At 37.0% G+C, this 23,814-nt stretch overlaps 2 protein-coding genes across 9 annotated transcripts; one reads left to right on the forward strand and one right to left on the reverse strand.

The window, feature by feature from the left end:
- Positions 1–1,997: 1,997 nt before the first annotated feature.
- Positions 1,998–7,449, reverse strand: mrpl1 (mitochondrial ribosomal protein L1). Its single transcript, XM_027138306.2, has 9 exons — positions 7,228–7,449; positions 6,041–6,152; positions 5,531–5,819; positions 5,121–5,204; positions 4,935–5,006; positions 3,266–3,377; positions 3,082–3,182; positions 2,784–2,865; positions 1,998–2,160 (listed from the first exon to the last, which is right to left on the reverse strand). Exons 1-9 carry the CDS (start codon positions 7,256–7,258, stop codon positions 2,063–2,065), a joined length of 981 nt encoding a protein of 326 aa, XP_026994107.2. The 5' UTR covers positions 7,259–7,449; the 3' UTR covers positions 1,998–2,062.
- Positions 7,450–7,967: 518 nt separating this feature from the next.
- On the forward strand, positions 7,968–23,434 carry cnot6l (CCR4-NOT transcription complex, subunit 6-like). Of its 8 annotated transcripts, none has more exons than XM_047818743.1 (13): positions 7,996–8,116; positions 10,062–10,191; positions 11,601–11,722; positions 11,839–12,046; positions 12,711–12,796; positions 12,897–12,986; positions 13,149–13,217; positions 14,239–14,396; positions 14,730–14,884; positions 14,978–15,129; positions 20,382–20,609; positions 21,151–21,353; positions 22,496–23,434. In XM_047818743.1, exons 3-13 carry the CDS (start codon positions 11,611–11,613, stop codon positions 22,703–22,705), a joined length of 1,671 nt encoding a protein of 556 aa, XP_047674699.1. In that variant the 5' UTR covers positions 7,996–8,116; positions 10,062–10,191; positions 11,601–11,610; the 3' UTR covers positions 22,706–23,434. The 8 variants fall into 8 exon arrangements, with proteins under 8 accessions (XP_047674698.1, XP_047674702.1, XP_047674699.1 ...); XM_047818747.1 differs by having other exon boundaries at positions 7,999–8,116; positions 11,860–12,046; XM_047818742.1 differs by lacking the exon at positions 10,062–10,191 and having other exon boundaries at positions 7,968–8,116.
- The last annotated feature ends 380 nt before the right edge of the window (positions 23,435–23,814 follow it).

Genomic DNA, 23,814 nt, shown 5'->3' on the forward strand with positions numbered 1-23,814 from the left:
GCTGAGCCACGACAGGAAGGTTGCCAGATGTGCGTGAATAAATCCACCAAGACTCAGAGTGTCTTCAGATACCCAGGTGAAAAGGAATATCATCACATAAGGGATTGGAAATGAAGCAGCATTATAGACACTTTCACCAAGGCATATCATTGCACATTTAAGAAACAAAACATGATGGGAAGATTCAGATTATTGTTCTAGGCTTTACAATAGACACTTGCAATATACAGCAAGGCAGAATGCATTGTATGATGCATAGTATGATACATATAATGAGTATGATAGGATACAGAATGTACAAATACTAATGAGAGGTAGTTTATCGTACAGAGTAATTAAGCAATATATATATATATATATATATATATGGCATAAAACATACGGTAAAAATAATTATAAATAAAATAAATAAATAAATTATTAAATAAAGGTTCCACAGATGGATATGCTAACATAACAAAATAATCAATGGTGTAAAACAGTTATGTTCCTCTGTAATTCACATAACCATACAATATGTCCAGATTTGTTTTAGTGCAATTACAGCACATCCATTTAGGTTTTGTTGTTGTTATTTTTTTTTTTTACATTTTTAAGACAAAAAATGCATCTTGTTATGTTACCAAGAAACTGGAAAGCACAGTCCTCTGTTCCGAAGACTTTCTCATGGTGGAAGACTCTGAACGTTACAAAGCAATGACAGTGTAAAAAAGTCCAGCAAAAGCAGCAAAAATGCAAACTAACCGTGTAAACTTTCCAAAAATACTCAAATAAAAGTGTCTTCAGATCAACAGTTACAGGTTTTGTCACCCGATCAACAGTTACAGGTTTTGAAAATCTTTTTATGTGATGTATTTGTAGTATAAGCCTCTGTGAATGAGTAGCTACTATAGAAATAATCATATTTTAGAATGAATGCATCAATAAGTCTTCTTTGATTCCTGTATTTTCTGTCAGAACTGCTTTAGAAAGTGAATCAACACCTTCTGACCAACCAGAATAGAGAATCCAACAGCACAATGGTGTATAAAGTCATAACAAATGTAGACTAATACCACAGGAAAACGTCTGAGCTGGCAACACTGAAAATGAGGCATGCACTGACTGAAACATAATATTGCTTTAAAGACTATTAAAGTTTGACAATTAGTCATAAATTGCAGACTAAATAGTAACATATGTTGCTAATGTGACTTAAAATTTACTGAGAAAAATATGTTACCTGTAGAGAACAACATAGCTTACCTGTTTAAGCTCGTGTGTGTGTGTGTGTGTGGGGGGGGGGGGTATTATGTGCCTTATTTTACATAAATTCGTCTGCAGCTTCCAGTACTGGCACCAAACTTGTCAAGCCGTGGACAAAAGCTATAATAAATTTGTTACTGACCAAATCTTAATGGTTAGATTATAATGATGCAGCAGGTGAATAATGATGGCAGCAAGACTGCCACCTGGTGTTAAAGTTTAGTACTACACGTGGCAACGACATCTACGTACAAAAACAGAGTTTGTACAAACCCCCCGATCTTCAGTAACTGCTTTACACTGACGACTGATCGCTTTACACTGACGACTGACCGCTTTACACTGACGACTGACCGCTTTACACTGACGACTGACCGCTTTACACTGACGACTGACCGCTTTACACTGATGACTGACCGCTTTACACTGATGACTGACTGCTTTACACTGACTTACCCCAACTTATGGTGGATCCAAACCTACCCCAGTAAGACTGAGTGCAAAGCAGGGCTACATCCTGGATGGGACATCAGTACAACAAAGGGGTACCATGTCCACAGTTACACACTCATTCACCCATGAACACACACACACTCACGTGCTCACACACATACACGCTCACGCGCACACAAACGCGCTCACTCGGTTACGATTAGAACGATTAGAATGTGCACAAACACTCCACACAGACAGTATCTTTAGTTCAGAACAACACCTACACTCCATTCCTAAAGCACTACATGACAATATTACATATTTAAGAAACTTTATTACATCATATAACATTACACAGTGAAATATACACACAGCATTTTATTCAGGCCTCCTTCACCTCCTGCTGTAAAAACGCTTCATATTTGATGCGTAAACCTTCGCTGGTCTGGCTGCTCATGATGGCTCTCTCGATAAAGCCACCTGTCCAAACAAACACAAAAGCAATTAGTCACTGTATTAAATAGAACCCTCATCTCTGATCCAGCACGAGATCAGAAACCTAATTTAAAGTCTTCTGAGTAAAAGTAATGAATAAACCTGTACATTTGGATTTATTAGACAATAATAAATGTGCAGTTTTCATCTACTACGTGCTTTATTTCTGATTACCAAAATACGGAACGTTTCACTGTTTGCAAATCACTGCACTCGTGTGTTTTCTTCATATAAATTTCAAAATCTACCAACAGTTAATGTGTAATGAACCAGAGCCATTACAATAATAAAACTGGTGATATCATCAGTGGCCAATCAACACTTGACTTAAAATAAAGATGCTCGTCAGATGAAATAAAAAATAATCACCCGAAGCATGTCTGATGAGAGTGTACACATTTCCGTAAAAAAGTCCAGCAAAAGCAGCAAAAATGCAAACTAACTAGCTGTCAGTTAACCTCTGTGTTGGCATGGCAACACGCAACGCTCTATGCTTTGTTATCTTGTGTCTGAAATGTCACTTCATTGATTTTAATTTCTTGTTAATAGAACTGGAGTGAAAAGGCTTCGAAACTAAATGTCAGTCACTGCAGCGATGAAGCGCTCACCGAATTCTGCTGGCTTGTGCGATGCCACGTCCTGGATGATGACCTGCATGTTATCTATGATGTGCTCCTTGGGCATGTCCAGCTGTTTGAATAATGAATAAATCATTTCAGTAAAATGCTGAAAGTGCTGTACATTTAATGTGAGTAATTATAACATGAGGAGTATTAGATGTTCAAAATGACTGTAAAATTTAATGTATAATATTTTTATTTATGATCATACTGTAGAATGTTACCAGAGCTACGCATATGGTTTATAGGAACTGGTGTTATACACGAGGTTTAGATTCAGGTTTACCGTTCCGACTTGCGTGTAGACGTAGGTGTCCCTCTCCACTGCGTACTCATGTCCGCTCTTGAACAACTGCAGCATTTTAGGAATGTTCACCCCGACCGACCCTGAAACAACACCGACGTCATTTAGGGCGACGTAAACGAGTAATTCCTTGTGTTTTATTTTTGGTATGTCGGAGCACGCAGACCTCGTTTGCTCTTTGGGAATTTCTTTCTCAGTTTGTTTTTTAAAGCCTGCAGCTTTGGGACGATGTCTGGAACAGCCAGGTAAAAGTCTGCCGTGATCTCATCTTCCAATATCTACAAACAAAAATTCGATGGAATCAGTCCGAGTCCACCACCAACAACTCAGATCATTCAATGCTTTTTTTATTTGATGTTTTCTTTAGGAGTTTCATCACGTTAATATTCTTTTATTTATTTAGTTTATGAGGACATGAGGTGCATGTACAATGTGCTAGCTAGAAGTATTTTCATTTGAGATAAATGGACTTCAGATAAGGTTAATAATTGTGTCTAATTCATCCTGATGTCTGATTGCCAGTGTGTGCAGTTCAGATACCAGCTTCCTATTAAGCACACTTTTCATATAACATATGCAAATGTTGCTACAGAGTTCTACATTATTCTTAAGCCCGGCTCACACTGCGATTTTTCATAATCTTTTGTGATTGTTGCTTGTCAGACAGTACAAACATGATCATTGTGTCACAGTGGGATCACAGTTGTCATCATATCGGACTGTACAACAGTCAAGACGGGTCAAAATCGGACGCACACAACACACACCATCAAAACCAGCGATCAAAGACTACAGGTTTTACCCTAGGTTTATAGAAGGATTTGCAACATTCGACTCAGGCGTGATTTTGGCCATGATTTGGCCGTCTAAGGCAAATTAAAAAAGGTGTTTGACATTTTCCCTGACAGTCGATTAATAATCGTTGCGATCGTTTTTTTCCTCCGTTGAAGTTCTGGCAGTGGATTTCAGACACTTACCTGCAGTGTGACATCTCCTACGACGAGCGTCAAACCAAGATCTAATAGAAACGCTGATCAGATGACGCACTTAGCGCTTCAGGGAAGATGTCGAAATGAGTCGGGTGGCCGGTACAGCAGGAAGGAAAACTAACTAAACTAAACTGAGATCCTACAGTGTGACACGGGGATCATGTCCGTACTGTCTGATAAGCAACGATTGCAAACGATAATGAAAAATTGCAGCACAGTTTAGCCGGGCTTAAAGTTGTGCTGCCACTGTCAGATTTGATTCTTTATTTGAAAGATTAACTGACTGACTGATTAAATGACTGACTAAATCGGTTGATTGTTTAATCGGTGGGTTTAATTGAATGACCGACTGACTGAGAAATTGTATTATTGGACTGACTGATGAATTGATGGTTTATTGACCACCAGAAGGATTGACTGCCTGAATGACTGAACAACTAAATGAGTAATTGGTACATTTATGGCTTGATTGAGTAATTAATGAAATGATTGCTTAAAGAATTTACTAACTGTGTAAAGGACAGACTGGTTTACTGATTAATTGGTTTAACGGAAGCTTCTTGATTTGTTATTTGATCAACTGAATGAATGACACGATAACTGGCTGATTTATTTGTCTGATTATTAATTAATTGACTGACAGATTAAATGATTGGCTTATTGACTATTAGGCTTGACTGACTGATCAAATGGTTTGATATTAATTGATTGATTGATTGACTGACTGAAGGACTGACCATAAATGATTAACTAATTTACGGACTCTGTTAAAGCAGCTAATAGACTGTTAAGACAAAGTGATTGGTTGGACCTTGAAGGTTTGCTTTTATCAACAACATGTTGTACCTTCTCAATGAGTTCAGTTCCTCCTGCTATAGTTGCTCCGTGCTCTGTGGCCACTCTAGCTTCTTCTGGATTCTAAAAAAAAAAAGAAAAAAAAGAAAAAAGTCACAAACACAGGACTGGACACTGTAGTACAATCAGGATGCTTAAAATCTTGTTAACATTCAAACCCAAGAAGCAGATTCTCACCTCTGTGAACACGACGACTTTGTTCAGATCACTTTTAAACGAATGAGGTAAATGCACAGTGCTAACAAAGGGTTCGACTTTTCTCTGGAAAAAAAATAAAAAGGAATAAAAAAAAGATTATGAGATTGGGTATGTTCATGTGAGATTACAGCGGGGAACAAATGATTTTATTACCTTCAAATGAATTTTAAACATATTTTAAAAATGTAAATATTATTTTTAGACTCATTAACCAAAGATGCAGATATAATGAGTTCTTGAAAAGGAAAAAAACAGCTGAAAATCTATTCTTTAAAAACTGAATTTTTACTGTATTAACAGCCGATTAGATCAAATGTGACCAAACAAAAAACAAACAAACAAACAAACAAAAAAAAACCTAGCAAATTATGTTCATGATAACTGTGTACCTTTTTCTCTAGCTTCATATCCAGCATCAGTTCAATGAAAAGTGGTTGATCTTCAGGAGTAAAGTCCAGTTTCTGAAAGGTCTTCAGCATCTCCGCTGCTACATTAGCATCATACACAGGTTTAGGATAGTGCCTCACTACATACACGTCATCGATCGGTTCCCAGGCTGTCAGGCCGTACGGCTTATGACGACCCGTATCATCGATCTTCTGTTTCTCCTTCTTTTTCTCTTCTGGCTTTACTTCCTTTGTTGCTCTCTTTTCAACTTTTCTCTCTTTCTTAGCTGGTCTGCAGAAAAGAAAAAGAAAATTCTATCAAATGTGTCCTATGATATGCTAAATAAGTTAAGAACAAAGTCCAAATAAATGTTACAGATAGCTAGTGTTGTTGCATCTATCCACATCGCCCAAGATGAGCAATCATGAAAAAGAAAAAAGTGTGCACAAGTGTTCACTTTTTTGCTTGTCTGTTTTTTAATATAAAAAGACAATGAAATGCAGGATGCTCACTTGGCTGCAGCAGCATAGGACCTCACAGGATGATGCCTAGCTGCATTGTGGAACGGACATAAAGACGATGAAGCGCTGGAGATGATGAAGTGCCTCTGACATCCAGACAACACTGTGAGAAAAATCATCCAGAATTTATTTCAAACAAACCCCACACACACAATATTATATAGCATATGATGCTAGTTCCAGTGCTAATACAATACAAAATAAACACACACCCACACACAATATTATGCAGCATGTGATGCTAGTTCCAGTGCTAATACAATACAAAATAAACACACACACGATATTATATAGCATGTGATGCTAGTTCCAGTGCTAATACAATACAAAATAAACACACACACGATATTATATAGCATGTGATGCTAGTTCCAGTGCTAATACAATACAAAATAAACACACACACACACACACAATATTATGCAGCATGTGATGCTAGTTCCAGTGCTAATACAATACAAAATAAACACACACACGATATTATATAGCATGTGATGCTAGTTCCAGTGCTTATACAATACAAAATAAACACACACACACACACACACACACACACACACACACACACACAATATTATGCAGCATGTGATGCTAGTTCCAGTGCTAATACAATACAAAATAAACACACACACGATATTATATAGCATGTGATGCTAGTTCCAGTGCTAATACAATACAATATAAACACATAACACACACACACACACACACACACACACACACACACACACACACTATATTATGCAACATGTGATGCTAGTTCCAGTTCTAATACAAATTATAAATAAATATATAAATAAAAACACACACAATGTTTTTTGTGACTCTATTTATACACTGAATTTATACTACTCTATATGAGCAATTGTCTATATGTGTCTAAAAATATGTCTATTAATTGAATTAGATGTATATATACACATACACATATACTCACACATATATATATATATACACACACATATATATATATATACACACACACACACACACACACACACACACACACACACACACACACACATTCAACAGCATGTGATGCTTATTCCAGTGCTAATACAATAATAAATAAACACATGGCACATACATTCGCGCCGAAATGACTCATACAATATGTTAATTCAGTATGTTTACAGTATCTTAAACAAAACAAAAGAAAAGAAATCTATAAACCTGACCTCTCAATAAGCTCCTCGCGGAGGCTGCCATGTTCACTTGTGTTGCTGTTATTAGTTTCCGTGTATGCGCACAAAATCTGTTTAAAAGTTCCGGTACTTAAATATAATAATATACTCTTAAATAATATACAGTTTACAAATTATATCGTATAATACAGCGCTGACTTAGGCTTTGATTATAAGTTTTACACAGAATATTATATAAACAGTAAGATAACAGCCTTATGTTACTTTAGCAATTATTTAAATATTGTTAGTTTTTAGTCTTAAACCAAACCATATATATTACTTTACATAAAGGTCGTTAGAGACGTTTGACAAAACGTAGGAGATGATAAAACTATTTTATAATAAAGTGTTACATGTGTTATATGTGTTTTTTAAATTTATTATCATTCATTATTGTTTTTTGTTTTTATATTTATTATTTTTTATAAGTTATTATTTAAACGATTATTAACAATTTACTACATATTATGATTGTATATTGTGCAAGACTTTATTTATCTATATATAAATTACAGCATGTTTACTAACTTTCCCAGTGGCTATTTCGGACCTGGGAATGCGGTGTTATTTTTCAACACCCGTATTCTGTGAGATCCCGCCTTCCACACTGCAATTGGATAGAAATGAATCCTCACGTGCTGTGTAGCCAATGGAAACTGTCGTGTGCTTGTTTACATGTACCAGTAGCCAATCCGAGTGCGTTACACGAAATGCGGTGGAAGAAGAAAATGACGCGATGGGCGCTTTGAGTCGAGCGGAAGCCATGATTGTTGTCCTTCCATCTGCCAGTTGGGAGATTGAACAGCAGAGAAGCCGAGCTTTGGCTGCATGTCTGGGACAATATCACCCCAACATTTGCGTTACCACCTCCCGAATGCAGGTAAACAACTTCAGCTTAGCGGTATGAAGTTTTTAATGATTGCCTTGTGCTTTTTTTGCAGCTGTCACGGTGTCAAAATGATCCCAAGGAGAGACTTAGCACTGCTAGCTAACGGTATAACTGTCTTGTTAATAACCAGAGAACACTGAGAGCCCAGGACAATGCAATGAGGTACTGACTTATAATACTTTATAAACATAGAAACACTTCCAGTTGACCTTTAAAAGTTCACCTAAAAAACTTTTATTTTATTTTATTGCTTCTGTTTTTGTATTTCTTTTTCCAAAACTTGTCAATATGACATCCAGAGAGTAACTTTAATGCACTTTAGTAATAATACTAGATGTAATAAAAGTTATGCATACAAAATACATCAAAAGTCCAGAGAAACAAGGAGTTTCAGATAAAAGTCTTTCATCAGTCATGAACAAGCAAAGTAGAAATGCAATGTCAGGTGAACAAAGTTCTGTACAAAGTGCTGAAAAATCCAGCTTTTAGGTTTGACAAGCTACCAAAACACAGACAGAGCTGCTCTACTGTTAGACCATCTTTGCCAGCTAGTAAATCATTTTCCAGCTTCCTTATCGCTTGACGAAAGGTGCATTAGGTACATCAGGTGAGATTAGCCTTTTTATTTATAAGATCGGGTCTCTATTGGTTTGACGTTCAAATGATTCCTGCCCACGTTTACCAAACTCTGCCTCCAGCATCTGCACTGGCCATATAGTGTCTACGAAATGCAGTGTATCGAAACACACACACAAAGTTTTTTTTTTTTTGTCATTTCTCCAAACAAGCTTTCTGTATTTTTAAATATTTATTCAGTGACGTTAAAGAATATATAACTGGAGAAGCCAACAAAAAAAAAATCACTTGGCCCTGAAAGTAACCTTGTGACTTGTAGTTCTTTTAATTTAGCTCCTGTATCTAAGGTACAATGCTCAATCCAACAAGCAGACATCTGTCCATCCTGTTGAATGCTTACTTTCTGCAGAAAGAAATAACGGATGTTTGACTTCTGATCCCACTTCTGATTAGACGGCACATATCAATAAACTACATTTAGGAAAACCAAGTTAAAAATCGAACAAATAGTAATAATAAAAACGAATAAGAGGTACCAGAATACAATGTGCAATATGTCATATGTAATAACAGTGGAACATGATGTACAAGTATGTTATATGTGGTAACAGTATAGAAAGTCTAAACATTACTGAAAGTACAGTGATGTACTAAATGCGCAGATGAGTTACATGTAGTAACAGTAAAAGTACAGCATGTAGAAGGACAAGGGAGTAAAAGAGTCTTTATGGAATTGCTTTTGAATTTGTATTTTGGTTCAAACAGTAATACACCATTTACTCAAGCTGTCACATCGAAATAGCAATAGCAGTTATTCTGTTTGCTATTATACTTCTCATCTTCTCGTATGGAGCCTGCTATAATTCATAGGGAATGGAATCGCAAATCCTTCTGCATTTGCATTTTCGATGCCTAGCACAGAAACTGGTAAGGGGCATGACTATATATACTATACAGTGTGTTCGTACTCGGAAGTGATTTTCATATCGAAAAAGCAATAGCAGGGTTGTAACTCATAAGAGGTGGGAAATTCAATTACAGAGGGACTTTTTGCCTTTCCATTTGTAAACCAGCAGACATTGTATGTTTGTGTAAATGAGAACACGAAGGTCATTTGCATTTTTATTTGACTTGTCACAGTTTATGCATCGACAAATCGAAAAACCACAACTGCAAATACAATTTGCAATTAGCTTTGAAAATAGTCTGGAAAATACTTCCATTCAAACCTAGATATACAAGATGCACTCAGTTGTTTCCAGAGGCTTTGGAAATACTGTATGTTTTGGAGTTTTATTGACTGAGGAAACATGTCTGTTACAGAGACTCGCAAAAGTATGACAACATTCCTGTTTTATAGCTCGAGGAACAGGCAGCAGTAACCGTGTGGTAGATCTGAGAACCACTTAGCTGTAGAAACAACATGTATTCAAAGCAAATCTGCATGAAGAACAATGAAACCTTATACTGGATCCTAATATTAACTGAAGGCAAGTAAAGGAACATGCTAAAACCTGTGTGTGTGTGTGTGTGTGTGTACATATATATATATAAGTGTGTGTGTGATAATTCTAATTCTTCACACCTGGCTTGTTTTTAAGCCCTGTGACCTGTTGTAAGTTCTGCGATCAGGTTCCAGCTTCAGTGCCCCGTCTGTGTGTCACACCGATCAGGTTACAGTGTGTACAACTGATACGAGTAAGTTGGGAAAATATTCCACATGGCCTAAAGCTAAGCGCAGATTTTGCTTACTGTGATCGCACTGGTCAAAGTGCGTCGATTTTGTTCTGCTATGCAACAGCTGCAGGACAGTTGCCCAGAAAGTAAATGAGCTCAATTTCTTCCAGTGCTTAGAAACGATTATTATATCTAGTGCTGTTTTTAGTTACACGCATGTCGACCAGTTGGACAGCTGTAGTGTACTGTAGCAACAGCCTGTTATCTTGGGTGGAAAACCCCACCAGACCTTGTCTGCTTAACTAATCCTGAATACAGAAACAGTTCTTGCTGCTCGTTGTAATTCTCTTGTTCAGTTCTCAGCATAAGTTATTACAAATATCGTGCGTACATTAAAGTCCCTGTATCTTGTATATCCTGTGACATATTGCAAATCAAACATACACCAGAGTGTTTTTGTATACAGGGCTGAACAGATTAGATATTTTTCCATGAGGCGTGAAGGCAAAGTGGTTTAAAGCAAGTTGTTTTATGTGTTTAAGTGGATTGTGTCAAATTAAAATAAATACCAGGCGGGAATTTTATGCTATCATCAGCTCCAATGCAACTTCTCAGGATTTGCAATATTCATTTATTTCACGTTTCATTATTTCATTTTTCACGTTTATTTAATAATTCCAGTGGCTAACAGTGTGTGTGTGTGTTATTAAGTGTGTCTTTACCAGTAAAACTCATCTGATTGCTTAGTAAGATGTGGATTATTAACTTTCTGCTTGCAACCGGTTCATGAAATACTCGGTTTCTAAAAGTGCATTAACTCCTTCTTACTATAATGTACATTCCACTTTTACACCAGCTGCTTTGAAATTCTGATCTGAATATCTGATTGTAAACTACTCAAACAGTTTGATTATTCTTGCATGTAATGTACAGATCCTTTGGAGATCAGATTACAAAAGCTGTTGAAAGGTTTACATAATGCACCCAGGTGAACAAAAGGTGCCTTTCTTTGTCATCTAGTCAGCTTGTAGACAGAAAAGTGTACAGAAGTGATCTCCTGCTCTGTGGTCGGGGTTTGAAGCATCTGAGGCTAGATATGATTAGGCATCCTGATCATTCTAATCAACTGCAGGCAAACTGTCAGATCTAGTGTCTGATGGTATGGAAATCGGATGCATTGATCGTGCACATGGCAATGGACTGATATTTTTTTGTTGTCCAGATTAACAGGTATGCCAAAGGAGAAATATGAGCCTCCAGACCCGCGCAGGCTGTACACTATCATGTCGGCAGAGGAGGCAGCCAGTGGGAAGAAGTCGCACTGGGCCGAGTTAGAGATTACCGGTTAGGTCTTTTGCATGTGACTTTTTTTTCTTCTATTTTTAGGCATCTGATGCACCTCAGTGACATGAAGTAATTTTTTATTTTTGGTTGATCACATTTTTTCGACCATCTTAAAGGAGATCACTGTTTTTGGACAGGGCGGGTGAGAAACCTGAGCAGTTCGCTATGGACACTCACCCATCTGACCGCTCTGCACATCAACAACAACAACCTCAGCCGACTCCCTCCTGAAATCGCTAAGCTCCCTCACCTGGTCTACCTGAACCTGTCCTCCAACAAACTACGCAGCCTACCAGCAGAACTTGGCAACATGGTTTCTCTCAGGTAGAAGCAAGACATGGAGTTATTTCACAAATATCAAAATAATATGAAAAATGTTATCGTACGAAATGGTTTCAGGTAATACTGGACTAGTATAAAATGTTATGGGTTGAGATTTAAGTGGTGAAATGAAATAATGAAAGGATATTCATTTTAGACGTTATAACAGAGAAAGTTTTATATCTGATCTATCAGTAAAACAACAGCACAAACAGCGTCTAATCTCTAAACACGGATGGAGCGACTTATCACGATATTTAGACTGTCTGTTGGTTAACGTGTGCTAGAGATGCCTTGGTTCTGAAGGCCATGCATGGACATGTTATTACATTTATAAGAATAATACAAACATATAAATTCTATCCAGATTTGGTATCATCTTTTAAAAAAAAAAACCTTTTTAAACATCATCCAGAAAACAAACGATTTTTCTACACAACAATGTTAAAGACAAAGCAGCTTTGAAGAATTCTGGGTTACACAAATAAAGAAGGCAACAGACAGAAAAGACTCCCAAATCTGGCATAAGGAAAGGTTTAGAACAGGAATTTATTCTCCTCTGGTCTTAATTTATGTCTGTAAAATAAACCTACTTTAACAGAAACACTGGATTCCAGATGAATGTTTTTGAGAGCATGTTACAAAGCTCTGTTCATGACTTCCACAGGGAATTGCTTTTGAACAACAACTGTTTACGGGTTTTGCCTTACGAACTTGGACGGCTGTTTCGCTTACAAACTCTCGGTCTCAAAGGCAGGTCGCTTTCTACGTCATCTTGAAATCGTTTATAACGTTCAAGCTTATTTTTTTTAGCACAGTCACACAGTTTTCTGATTATTTCTATCATTCACAGGTAACCCACTGTCCCAGGATATACTCAACCTCTACCAGGAGCCTGACGGTACAAGGAAACTGTTGAATTACATGCTAGACAATCTTGCAGGTGATGTCTCAGTTCGGCAGTTCAAATCCTGTACATCGGTACAGTGGTATTTAGTCATATTTAAACATGTTAAATAATACATTCTTGTGTGTGTGTGTGTGTGTGTGTGTGTGTGTGTGTGTGTGTGTGTGTGTGTGTGTGTGTGTGTGTGTGTGAAATCAGTCCATCCAGAACAACTCCCCCAGAGACCTTGGATTACACTGAGGGAACGAGACCAAATGATGCCCACGGGTACGGAAAGTCTCCTCATAATGACTAACTAACTAAGGTTACCGCCATCAGTCTCACTATTACTGAATCTGTAATTTAATATGTTATGGCAGTAGGCATTTTATACATGAAAAATAAAAAAAAAGGAGTAAAGTTCAGTTCAGTAGTATGAAAACCTCCAGCCTGCCATTGTTTTGCTTTATTTATCAGCACCAGTTTAATAACAGAAGGATTGCAGTATAGCACAACTGGACAGTTGAATACATGTAGGATTTAAAAAGTATTTGAATGTTAATAAGCCTGTAATGAACCTTGATACTGCCCCAGACAGAACACTAGTGTATCTATTAAAGCATGTGCTCATGCAGTAGATAAACCAAACAAATCATGAAGATAATGAAAGTCACTTGTTATTTAGAAACCTTAGTGTGTGAGTAGATTTTTTTTATATTTAGAATATATTTATATTTTATAAAAGAACACATTTATTTATTTATTTATTTATTTATTTATTTATTTATTTAAGCCCTTCCAACATAGTTAGGCTAAATTACATATAGCTTCCTGTTATCCGTATTTTTTGGTGTACAATTTAATATCTTCAGACAAAGTTTGTACTCAGAATTCTCTTATTTTCTATTAATAAAGTTTTTGCACACTTGGCTTTATTCGAGTATAATTAGCATCATTAATAGACCCCAACAAACCTAGTGTCTCATGAAGAAGCCATATAAAGTACATTGCCACACAATGGATGGACAGTGTATAACTTAATTTTTTTAGAATTCATTGCACTGCCTTGTCTAATTGACACGATGTCATGTATGTGTAGCTTATGGTTACATAATACGAGCTGACTGGACTGCACTAAATGTTAGTGTACGGTGATGAATGATCATGTTACCATTGTTAATCGTTTATGATAAGTATTAATGCATAAGTCTTCATGACTGATTCTTTCCTTGTGCAGTTTCTATTTACTTTATATCGATTTTTAGATGTAGTTCATCACCTAACAATATTCTGAACTTTCCTCTTCTAGCTGTTTTCACAGTAATGTGCTACAACGTGCTTTGTGATAAATATGCAACGAGGCAGCTGTACGGCTACTGTCCTTCCTGGGCTCTCAACTGGGAGTATAGAAAGAAAGGCATCATGGAGGAGATCACCAGCTGTGATGCTGACATTATCAGTTTGCAGGTTTGCAAGCCAGTAACTCCATAAGAGCTCAACATAGCCAATAAACCAATAATTAATATCATGAACTGCCGTAGTCCCTCCTGTCTTATTTAACACAAAGTGTCCATGAAACAGTTTCATAAAATGTAATGAAGCACTTAAGTTGTGTTTTAATGGACCATGAGGACATAGAACCTGTTTGCAGTATGGAAAAAAAAATAAAAACAATTTGCTCTGTCTAAACTTTAATACATTATAAATGGCACCTTTTTAAAATAATTTTTCATTTCTTCATGGTGCTTTTTTAGCTTGAGTATTTTGTCCTCGGTCTGTAATCGATAACGTGTCTTGCAGGAGGTGGAAACAGAGCAGTACTACACATTTTTTCTGGAAACTCTAAAGGAACGTGGATATGACGGGTATTTTTGTCCAAAGTCTCGTGCCAAACTCGTATCTGAGCAGGAAAGGAAGCACGTGGATGGTTGCGCTGTGTTCTTCAAAACCGAAAAGTGAGTCCATTATTTTGCTTTTATGAGGAAATGTAGGAAGGAATAATTTTTTTTTATATATATATATTTCTTCTTTATTTTGCTACTGTCTAGATTTGCACTGGTTCAGAAACACACGGTGGAGTTTAATCAGGTGGCCATGGCCAACTCCGAAGGCTCGGAAGTCATGCTGAATCGGGTGATGACCAAAGACAACATCGGAGTAGCCGTGCTGCTAGAGGTGAAGAAAGAGCTGTTTACTGGAGGTAAACATACCTTATGGACCATTCGCTGTGTTAAAATGGGGTTCTATTATTAGGAGCTACAAAATCAGACTAGGATAAAATTATTAACAGTTATCTAATCAGCCAATCTGACAACGAGGCAGCAGTGCACTGTATAAAATCATGCAGATTTGGATAATCATCAACAATCAGAATGGGGAAAATGTGATCTGAGTGATTTTGATCGTGTCATGATTGTCGCTGCTAGACAAGCTATTTTGAGTATTTCTTTAACTGTTCCTCACCTGGGATTTTCAAACACAACCGTTTCTAGAGTTTACTCAGAATGGTGCAATAAAGAAAAACATATGCTGTGTTTCAGTTCTGCAGACAGAAACACCTTGTCGATGAGGACAATGGCCAGACTGGTTTGAGCTGACAGAAAGTCTACAGTAATTCAAAGATGTTCCACTCTGTACAATAATGGTGAGCTGAAAAGCATTTTAAGAACCTTGAGCCAGATAGGCTGCAACAGCAGAAGACCATGTCACCTTCCACTTTGTCAGGCAAGAACAGATAGCTGAGACCACACTGGGCACAGGCTCATCAAAACTGGACAAATGTAGCTGAGGTTTGGACAAATGTAGCCTGTTCTGATTCACCTTGATTTCTTCTCACAGGTTGTAGGATCAGAATTTTGGGATAATCACACGAATCCATGAACTCAACCTGTCTTGTGTCTAGTTTCATGAATATGACAATGAGTTCATAGTCCTTCAGTGATCTTCCCAGTCACCAGATCTAAACCAATGGAAAAGTTTTGAGATATGGTAGAACAACCATACATCTGGTCAACGTGGACCAGAATGTCAAAGGAATGTTTCCAACATCTTGTGTAATCCATACAAGTTTAGTCTGTTTTGAGAGCAAAGGGAGGCTCTATTCAGTATCAGTATAGTGTCCCTAATAAAGTGCTTGGTACATTATGACTAAAATTGTTGATAACAAATGTCTGAAAAAACACTAATGAATGGTAGGTGATTATTGTATGGGCTTCTATTCTAGGTTAAGTATAAAGGAAAGGTGTACAAGACAGTAGTGAGAGCAGCTCTGCTGTATGGGTTTGAGACTGTAACAGTGAGGAAAAGACATGAGGCAGAGATGGAGGTAGTAGAGATAAGGATGTCAAGGTTCTCTTTACGAGTGACGAGGATAAACAGGATTAGGAACGAGCACATCAGAGGGACAGCTCAGGTTGGAGTTTTGGGGACAAGGACAGAGAGACTAGATTGAGATGGTTTGGACATGTACAGAGGAGGGAGATGGTTATATTGGTAGAAGGATGATCGAGATGGAGCTGCCAGGTAAGAGGTCAAGAGGAAGGCCAAAGAGGAGAAATATGGATGTGTTAACTGAGGGCATGAAGGTAATTGGTGCAAGAGTAGAGGATACTGAGGATAGAGTTAGGTGGAAACAGATGATTCACTTTAGCGACCCCTAACGGGAAAAGCCGAAAGTAGAACATTTAAAAAAAAAAAAACTTTGAACAGTATTTTAGGTTCATGGTAACTTATGTCTGTAACCTAGTGAACCAGAGTTAATGTATTAAATAATAAATACTTAAAAACACTTTTGTACGTCACTCGGATAAGCGCTTCTGTTAAATACTGTAAATGTAAATGTAGAAGAAGTTATGTTACTTACTTTAAGTGGATTATAAATGGTTGTTAAAACTGATTTCATAATTGCTGTATAAAATACAAGTTCAAAACAGAAGCTTTTGTATATCCAGACCCAAGGTGGCAGAGAGGTGATGAATTTGTAAGTGGACTGGTGCAGTTGTGTCTGTAATACATGGAGTATTCCACTAGATGGCAGTAAATAACAAATTCAGAATAACTTTAAATCACTAACCTGTAGTCTGTGCCTTAATATGGTTCATTACTTCATAACAGAAATTTGTTTCAGAAGCACCTTCTTTGAAAACTGTGAAGTGTGTTGCTCTTTTTCTAATTCTATGATGAATGGGAAAATGTTTATAGTAACCACTAAACTATCAATAAAACTATCAATCACTAGGGCTGCAGCTATCGATTATTTTAGTAATCGAATATTCTATTGATTATTCCTTTGAGTAATACTAAATACATAAGAGAAAATAAGACAGGTTTTTTAAAATGAACAATTAATTTGTTTACTTTTTTAGAAAAATATGCATTTTTATTGCTGAAATTGCATACATTAATAACCATAAAAACTAAACCCACTTAGTGCATTTAATTTCTATATTACTCTCTGGTGGAATGTCGAATTTGGCAATAACGTCTTCTCCTTGTATCTCCTCCAGCGTGGTCTGAGTGAGTGAGAGAGTGAGTGAGTGAGAGTGAATAAGTGAGTGAGAGTGAATAAGTGAGTGAGAGTGTGTGAGTGAGAGTGAATAAGTGAGTGAGTGAGTGAGAGTGAATAAGTGAGTGAGTGAGGGAGTGATGGAGTGAGTGAGTGAGTGAATAAGTGAGTGAGTGAATAAGTGAGTGAGTGAGAGTGAATAAGTGAGTGAGTGAGTGAGAGTGAATAAGAGAGTGAGTGAGTGAGTGAGTGCGTGAATAAGTGCGTGAATAAGTGTGTGAATAAGTGAGTGAGTGAATAAGTGAGTGAGTGAGTGAGTGAGTGAGTGAATAAGTGTGTGAATAAGTGTGTGAATAAGTGAGTGAGAGTGAATAAGTGAGTGAGTGAATAAGTGAGTGAGTAAATAAGAGTGAATAAGTGAGTGAGTGAATAAGTGAGTGAGTGAATAAGAGTGAATAAGTGAGTGAGTGAGAGTGAATAAGTGAGTGAGTGAATAAGTGAGTGAGTAAATAAGAGTGAATAAGTGAGTGAGTGAATAAGTGAGTGAGTGAATAAGAGTGAATAAGTGAGTGAGTGAGAGTGAATAAGTGAGTGAGTGAATAAGTGAGTGAGTAAATAAGAGTGAATAAGTGAGTGAGTGAATAAGAGCAAAGAAGTGAGTGGGTGAGTGAATAAGTGAGTGAGTATGAACGTGAATGAAGCTTAGGCTTTCACAAAACACAGCTAATTAGTGACTCTTAAATAGTCACTACATGTAGCCACGATCTACATACATTTACAGGCCTTCATTTAAACTAGTAATCATAATGAATAAGTCTAAATGTGAACGCTAAAGTTACCTTGTGTCGACCCCGCACAGTTGACTTGATGTGTGGACTGAGTGTTTTCCAATGAGATTTTGAAGCATTAAACTTGTACTCTTGTAATAAACCACTTAAATCTTACAGAAAACACACTGTACGGAGCTTTAGTTTTAATTGAAATTATCACAAACTTTGGAAATTTCCTTTGGAAACTTTGGAAGTTTTCTTTCACCTGAATTTTCTCCTCGCCCCATTCCGTTTTCTTGTCGTTCCTCCGTTTTTTATTTTGGAGCATCTGTGTTTACATCACATGTCCAGAGTTTAGCAGGTTGTGCATCAGTAATTATGGTTCTTGGTTCAATTATGGTTCTTGGTTATGGTTTATGGTTCATGTTCTTGTTGAATTTCCTCTTTCCACTAGATTTTGGACTGTGGATGTGGGATCTATGTTCAATCAAGCACAAGAGCATTAGTGAGGTCAGGCACTAGTGAGAATATCAGGGTGCAGTTGGTGTTCCAGTTCTTCCCAAAGTTTTTCAATGGTTTTGAGGTCAGAACTCTGTGTAGGTCACTAAATTCTTCTGCTCTGATCTTGTCTTCATGGATCTAACATGGTGCAAAGGACATTGTCTTGCGGGAAAAGGTTTGGACCTTTAAGTTCTGCTGGAGGGAAACTGCAGTGTTACAGTATACAAAGACATCTAAATTTGTATGTTACAGACTTTTTGGCAACGGTTTGTGGAACCGATCTTCCACTTTATTAGGAACACCTGTACATTTGCAGTTGTCTGAAAATCAAACATGACCTAAATGATTCAAGTTGCCAGGAAGAATATTGTAACTCAGCAGAAGCTCACATCAGGTTTCAATCCTGAGTCAAGAACGCGTATCTAAGGTTTCAGAAGCACTTTCTTTGATCTTTCATGGCTTTCAACAAATTCAATGGTGTGAAAGACATGTTTCTTGATTTGTTTTGTCTTATTCTGTTTATATAACTGTTCATATGTAATTGTATATAACACACACACACACATATATATATATATATTTGAGAGATGTGCTTTGGGAATCCTTTTATTAGAAGACATAATGTAAAGAAAAAGAACTTAATCTATACACAACCTGCCAAAACCTTGCTGAATACAAATAAAGTACCAAATGTAAAAGAGAAGAGAAAGGAATGTTTAGTGACATTTTTTTGTGAAGGAAGCAAGATTTTGTTTCTGTTATTTATACATGACTGTGGTTTATTTTAAAGCGAGTTTCCATGTTCAGAATAGATATACAATCAGAATAGGTGTGAATATACAGCATTCGCCCAGGCGCCACTTAGTCATTTAACACTTTGTTTAACTGCTGAAGAGAGGAAGTCATTCTGCAAGCTACAGCACAATCTATATAACATGTGGCAATCAGGCTATTTTCGAGCCATGGAGGTGCTGCTTACATCCTTGTCTGCTAATCGGTTTTGATTTTCACACCAGACGTGCATGAAAAGTGGCGCCATTGTGGTTAACAAGAAACAAACTGTAGCATTAAGGCTTTATAACCTGGTTCTTAACTATGATTTCGGGTTTCACACACAAAAAAAAATCAAGGCCTAGGGTGAAATCAGCTGCCTTATTGCGGGCAGACAGGGTACATACCCTTTACATTTTCTCGGAAACCTGGTGAAAGTTGTTCATGCCTTTAAAGCTACTTGCATATACTTGCCAACATTATGTTTCACAAAAATAAATGTCCGAAGAAAATAAAGGGTCTTAATCATAATATTGATTTGTCGCTTATTTAATGGGCTTTTGCTTATATGGCAAAAAATTACTATGTGCTTATGGTGCTTTATTATTATTATTATTATTATTATTATTATTATTATTATTATTATTATTATTATTATATTTCTATTAAAAAGCACAGTTGTTTATAATCAACCCCTATCATCCCCAAAATAAATCCTCATAATCCATCATTAATTTTTTTTTATAAAAACAATGATTTGTTGGGGAAATTATAGGAATTATGATGTCAAGATGTTCTTTCTTAGTGAGAGGCTTAAAAATACATGGACAAAGAAAAAGCTGAGTGATCTATGTGTTAATTTAGTGCCCGGAAAGTACTGAGAATAATTTCTTGTGGTACCTACAGGGTTGAAACCACCTACAGAGAAGCAGCTTCTATTGGTGGCTAACGCTCACATGCACTGGGACCCTGAATACTCAGACGTCAAACTCATCCAGACCGTCATGTTCCTGTCCGAGTTGAAGAGCATCACTGAGATGGCATTAAGCTCCACTGGGTCCACGTCGGCCAGCTCAGATTCCGCCTCCTTCCCTATTGTACTGTGTGCTGACCTCAACTCGCTTCCAGACTCTGGTATGATTAGCTGTTTATTCTGATAACGAAGCACAAATGTGACAAAATTAGCTTTTTCAAGCAAATTAGATGTGAGATTAACTTAATTACACAAGCAGCATTGCTACATGACCGGGAATGTCCAGTTTACAATGTGTAGCCGGAAACCTAACTGCTGTATAATTTTAAGGCAAATTAACAGCTACACTTCTTATAATTTGACCGCCTTTTTCAGTGCACTGTTTCAGTAAAGAGCAAAAGTACCCTGTTTTTTTTTTTTTTTAATTTCCCCTCTGCCATTTATAGTTGTTTGTGGTGTTTAAAATCTGTTAATATTATCCATGGGCATGTGTTACTACATACTGGGACATTTCCAAACCCTATTTTTTTCAACTAGAGAAACCAAAACTACATTAAAATCCTTAGCGTAATTGACCTGCTTCAATTGTGCTAGTTCTCTTTTTCTTATGATGAAATTATTTCAGGATTATTTATTTCTACTAATATTGCATGATGTCAGATGAATGCTACTATTTTTACTGTTAATTTTCTGCTTCTACAGGTGTAGTGGAATACCTGAGCAATGGCGGGGTTGCTGAGAACCACAAAGACTTCAAAGAGCTACGCTACAGCGAATGTCTGACCAACTTCAGCTGCAACGGCAAGAACGGCAAACCAGACGGCAGCATCACCCACAGTTTCCAGCTGAAGAGCGCCTATGAGAGCAATCTGATGCCTTACACTAATTACACATATGACTTTAAGGTGAAGAGCCGTGGTATATATCGGGGCTTCTCACTTCTGGTTTTGGAGGGCCAGGGACCAGTGCAGTTTCACTCGCCTACTGTAACACAACCTGAGCTGGACTCTTGCTTCCCAGAACTGGAATCTGGAAGCCTCGATACCATTGATACCATTTTTTCAGTATGAGTAAATGTCAATGTCAATGTCAGCTTTATTTGTATAGCACTATTCAAGCAGCACATGTTGACCAATGTGCTTTACAACATCTAAGTATAAAATGAAATAAATACAATTTTAATAATAGCAATACACACATCAACAGTAATAATAAAATATTTCAACAAGAGGGATATGCCATGGAAAACAAGTATGTCTTAAGATGTATTTTAAAAACATGTACGGAATCAGCATCCCTGACGTACATGGGTAAGCTATTCCAAAGTCTAGGTGCTACTGCCGCAAATGCACGATCCCCTTTTTGGCTTAACTTGGTCCTTGGAATTTTAAGTAAATTTTGAGTTTTTGATCTCAATGCTCTTCCCGTTTGATGTTCAGTTAACAAATCTGATAAGTAAGATGGTGCAAGGCCATGCAGAGATTTATATACTAGTAAAATTAACTTACAATCAATCCTGTACTGTACAGGAAGCCAATGGTTTGAATGTCTCCCAAATGCTTAAGCTACTTAGTATTAATCAGTCATGGATATTACAAAACATTTTATTTAATTCTGTTTGTTTCCACAATTTAAATAATGGCCATGACAATAAACACTGTTATGTGTGTATGTGTTCATACAAACAGGTTAATTCTTTATAATGTTAACTAGCTATATCAAATACTATTGGTTGATTAAGATTGCACTTGCTAAACAATTGTTTACAGCTGCAGTTGTTGTGTGCTGCTAGCAATGACTTCGTGTTGAGTTCATTTTTAGGATGTTCTAAGAGGTACAATGTGTAGTATTTCCACATAAGTGATACACATCCAGACACAGTTGCATGATATTTCCACAGAACGCCCTTTCAGTCTGCATTGCTTTGACTAGCATTGCTAATATTCCAGATTGTGGTTGTATGATTTGGGTAATTTGTGTTTAAAACAAGTCTAGAGCCAAAAGAAATGTATGGATTCTCTAACAACGATCACTCCTCTTGTTCTAGGGCGTGATTGATTACATTTTCTTCTCCAAGACTCACATGAATGTGCTGGGCCTGCTTGGTCCTCTTGAGACCCAGTGGTTGGTGGATAATTGCATCATCGGCTGTCCCCACCCACACGTCCCCTCCGATCACTTCTCCCTCCTGGCTCAGTTGGAGTACCACCCTCCCCTGTCGTCCCTCAATGGCCTGAACCTTCCCATCCACAGGTAGTGATGGAAGAAGAAAAGCCTCCACTAACGGACACATCCCAAAGTTTCTACAAACGTCACCCAGGAGTGAAAATTCCCCCAGTCACTCCTTTTTAAACCATTGCACAGAATTGTATTATTACATTTTCCAGCATTGTAAGAAATAAGCTTAATACCAAATTAGGGTTGGGGTTTTACATTTGATTCTGACGACTGAATCTATAATATTCTCTCATGTCCATGTTGATGACTGAATGGCAGTTCTGAGATGATATACCTACATGTCTGCAGTATTAGTGTGTGTATGTCACACATCTATAAAGACTAAGAAGACTTTTCATGTAGCATAATATTTTCATCCCACTAATTGAGTGTTAAATGTGTTTTCTACTTTTGTCAGTAAACATGTTTTATATGTCCCCTTGTGTTTTATCCATTGGAACTTCTAACAGAAGAAATGCCAACATTTGTAAATGTATGCATTTATGCAAAACAATCAAAGAAGAAAATGGCATTCTTGTATATAATAATATTGTAGCATCCGGTACTTCACAAACAAAAATTCCCCAACTGTCTTTGTCTTCAATTGTGGTAGATACGTGCCTAATGGTACAAAGGAAGAAATATGACAAATAGCGAGAAAGAGAGATGTGAATTTCATGTATTTGCATTGTCAGAATTTATGCAAAATGATCTTTTGTGATGCCCTAAATAGGCACAATTAAAGAAGATCCCAGCCCTACTGATTTTACCTTTGCAACCTGTGTGTGTTTTTACTGTTGTTTTCGTGACCGTCATCCAAACTACTGTTCATGCATAATTCTTAGAATGTCTTTAGATATAATTACAGGAAGTAGAACTAAATTTAAAAAAAAAAAAAAGCTTTCAGTCGGACCAGTAGTTTCTCTTTATGAATCTAGTATGGCCATCCACCAAATCATCTGCTTCTAATCTATGACCACTGAATTTCTGACTTGTGTAGTCAGTTTGACTATGCACTGTAAGTGAAGAAGAAAGGCAATAAATAAGCACTTTGTATTAAAATAGGTTACATTTTAATAGGTTACAACAATAGGCTTCATTGCTCATCATAGATTCTACAAGCCTCTGCAACTGTAGTGGAGAGATGGG

This window comes from Tachysurus fulvidraco, chromosome 9 (genome assembly GCF_022655615.1).
Source record: "Tachysurus fulvidraco isolate hzauxx_2018 chromosome 9, HZAU_PFXX_2.0, whole genome shotgun sequence".
Lineage (NCBI taxonomy): Eukaryota > Metazoa > Chordata > Actinopteri > Siluriformes > Bagridae > Tachysurus > Tachysurus fulvidraco.

Coding starts and splice junctions, on each gene's coding strand:
- mrpl1 (XM_027138306.2), bottom strand. CDS start 7,258: ATGGCAGCCTCCGCGAGGAGCTTATTGAGAG. Junction 5,205..5,530: donor ATATGAAGCTAGAGAAAAAG/GTACACAGTTAT, acceptor TTTTTTTTCCAG/AGAAAAGTCGAACCCTTTGT. Junction 3,378..4,934: donor GAACTGAACTCATTGAGAAG/GTACAACATGTT, acceptor TTTTGTTTGTAG/ATATTGGAAGATGAGATCAC.
- cnot6l (XM_027138506.2), top strand. Junction 12,987..13,148: donor CATGCTAGACAATCTTGCAG/GTGATGTCTCAG, acceptor GTGTGAAATCAG/TCCATCCAGAACAACTCCCC. Junction 14,397..14,729: donor CTGACATTATCAGTTTGCAG/GTTTGCAAGCCA, acceptor CGTGTCTTGCAG/GAGGTGGAAACAGAGCAGTA.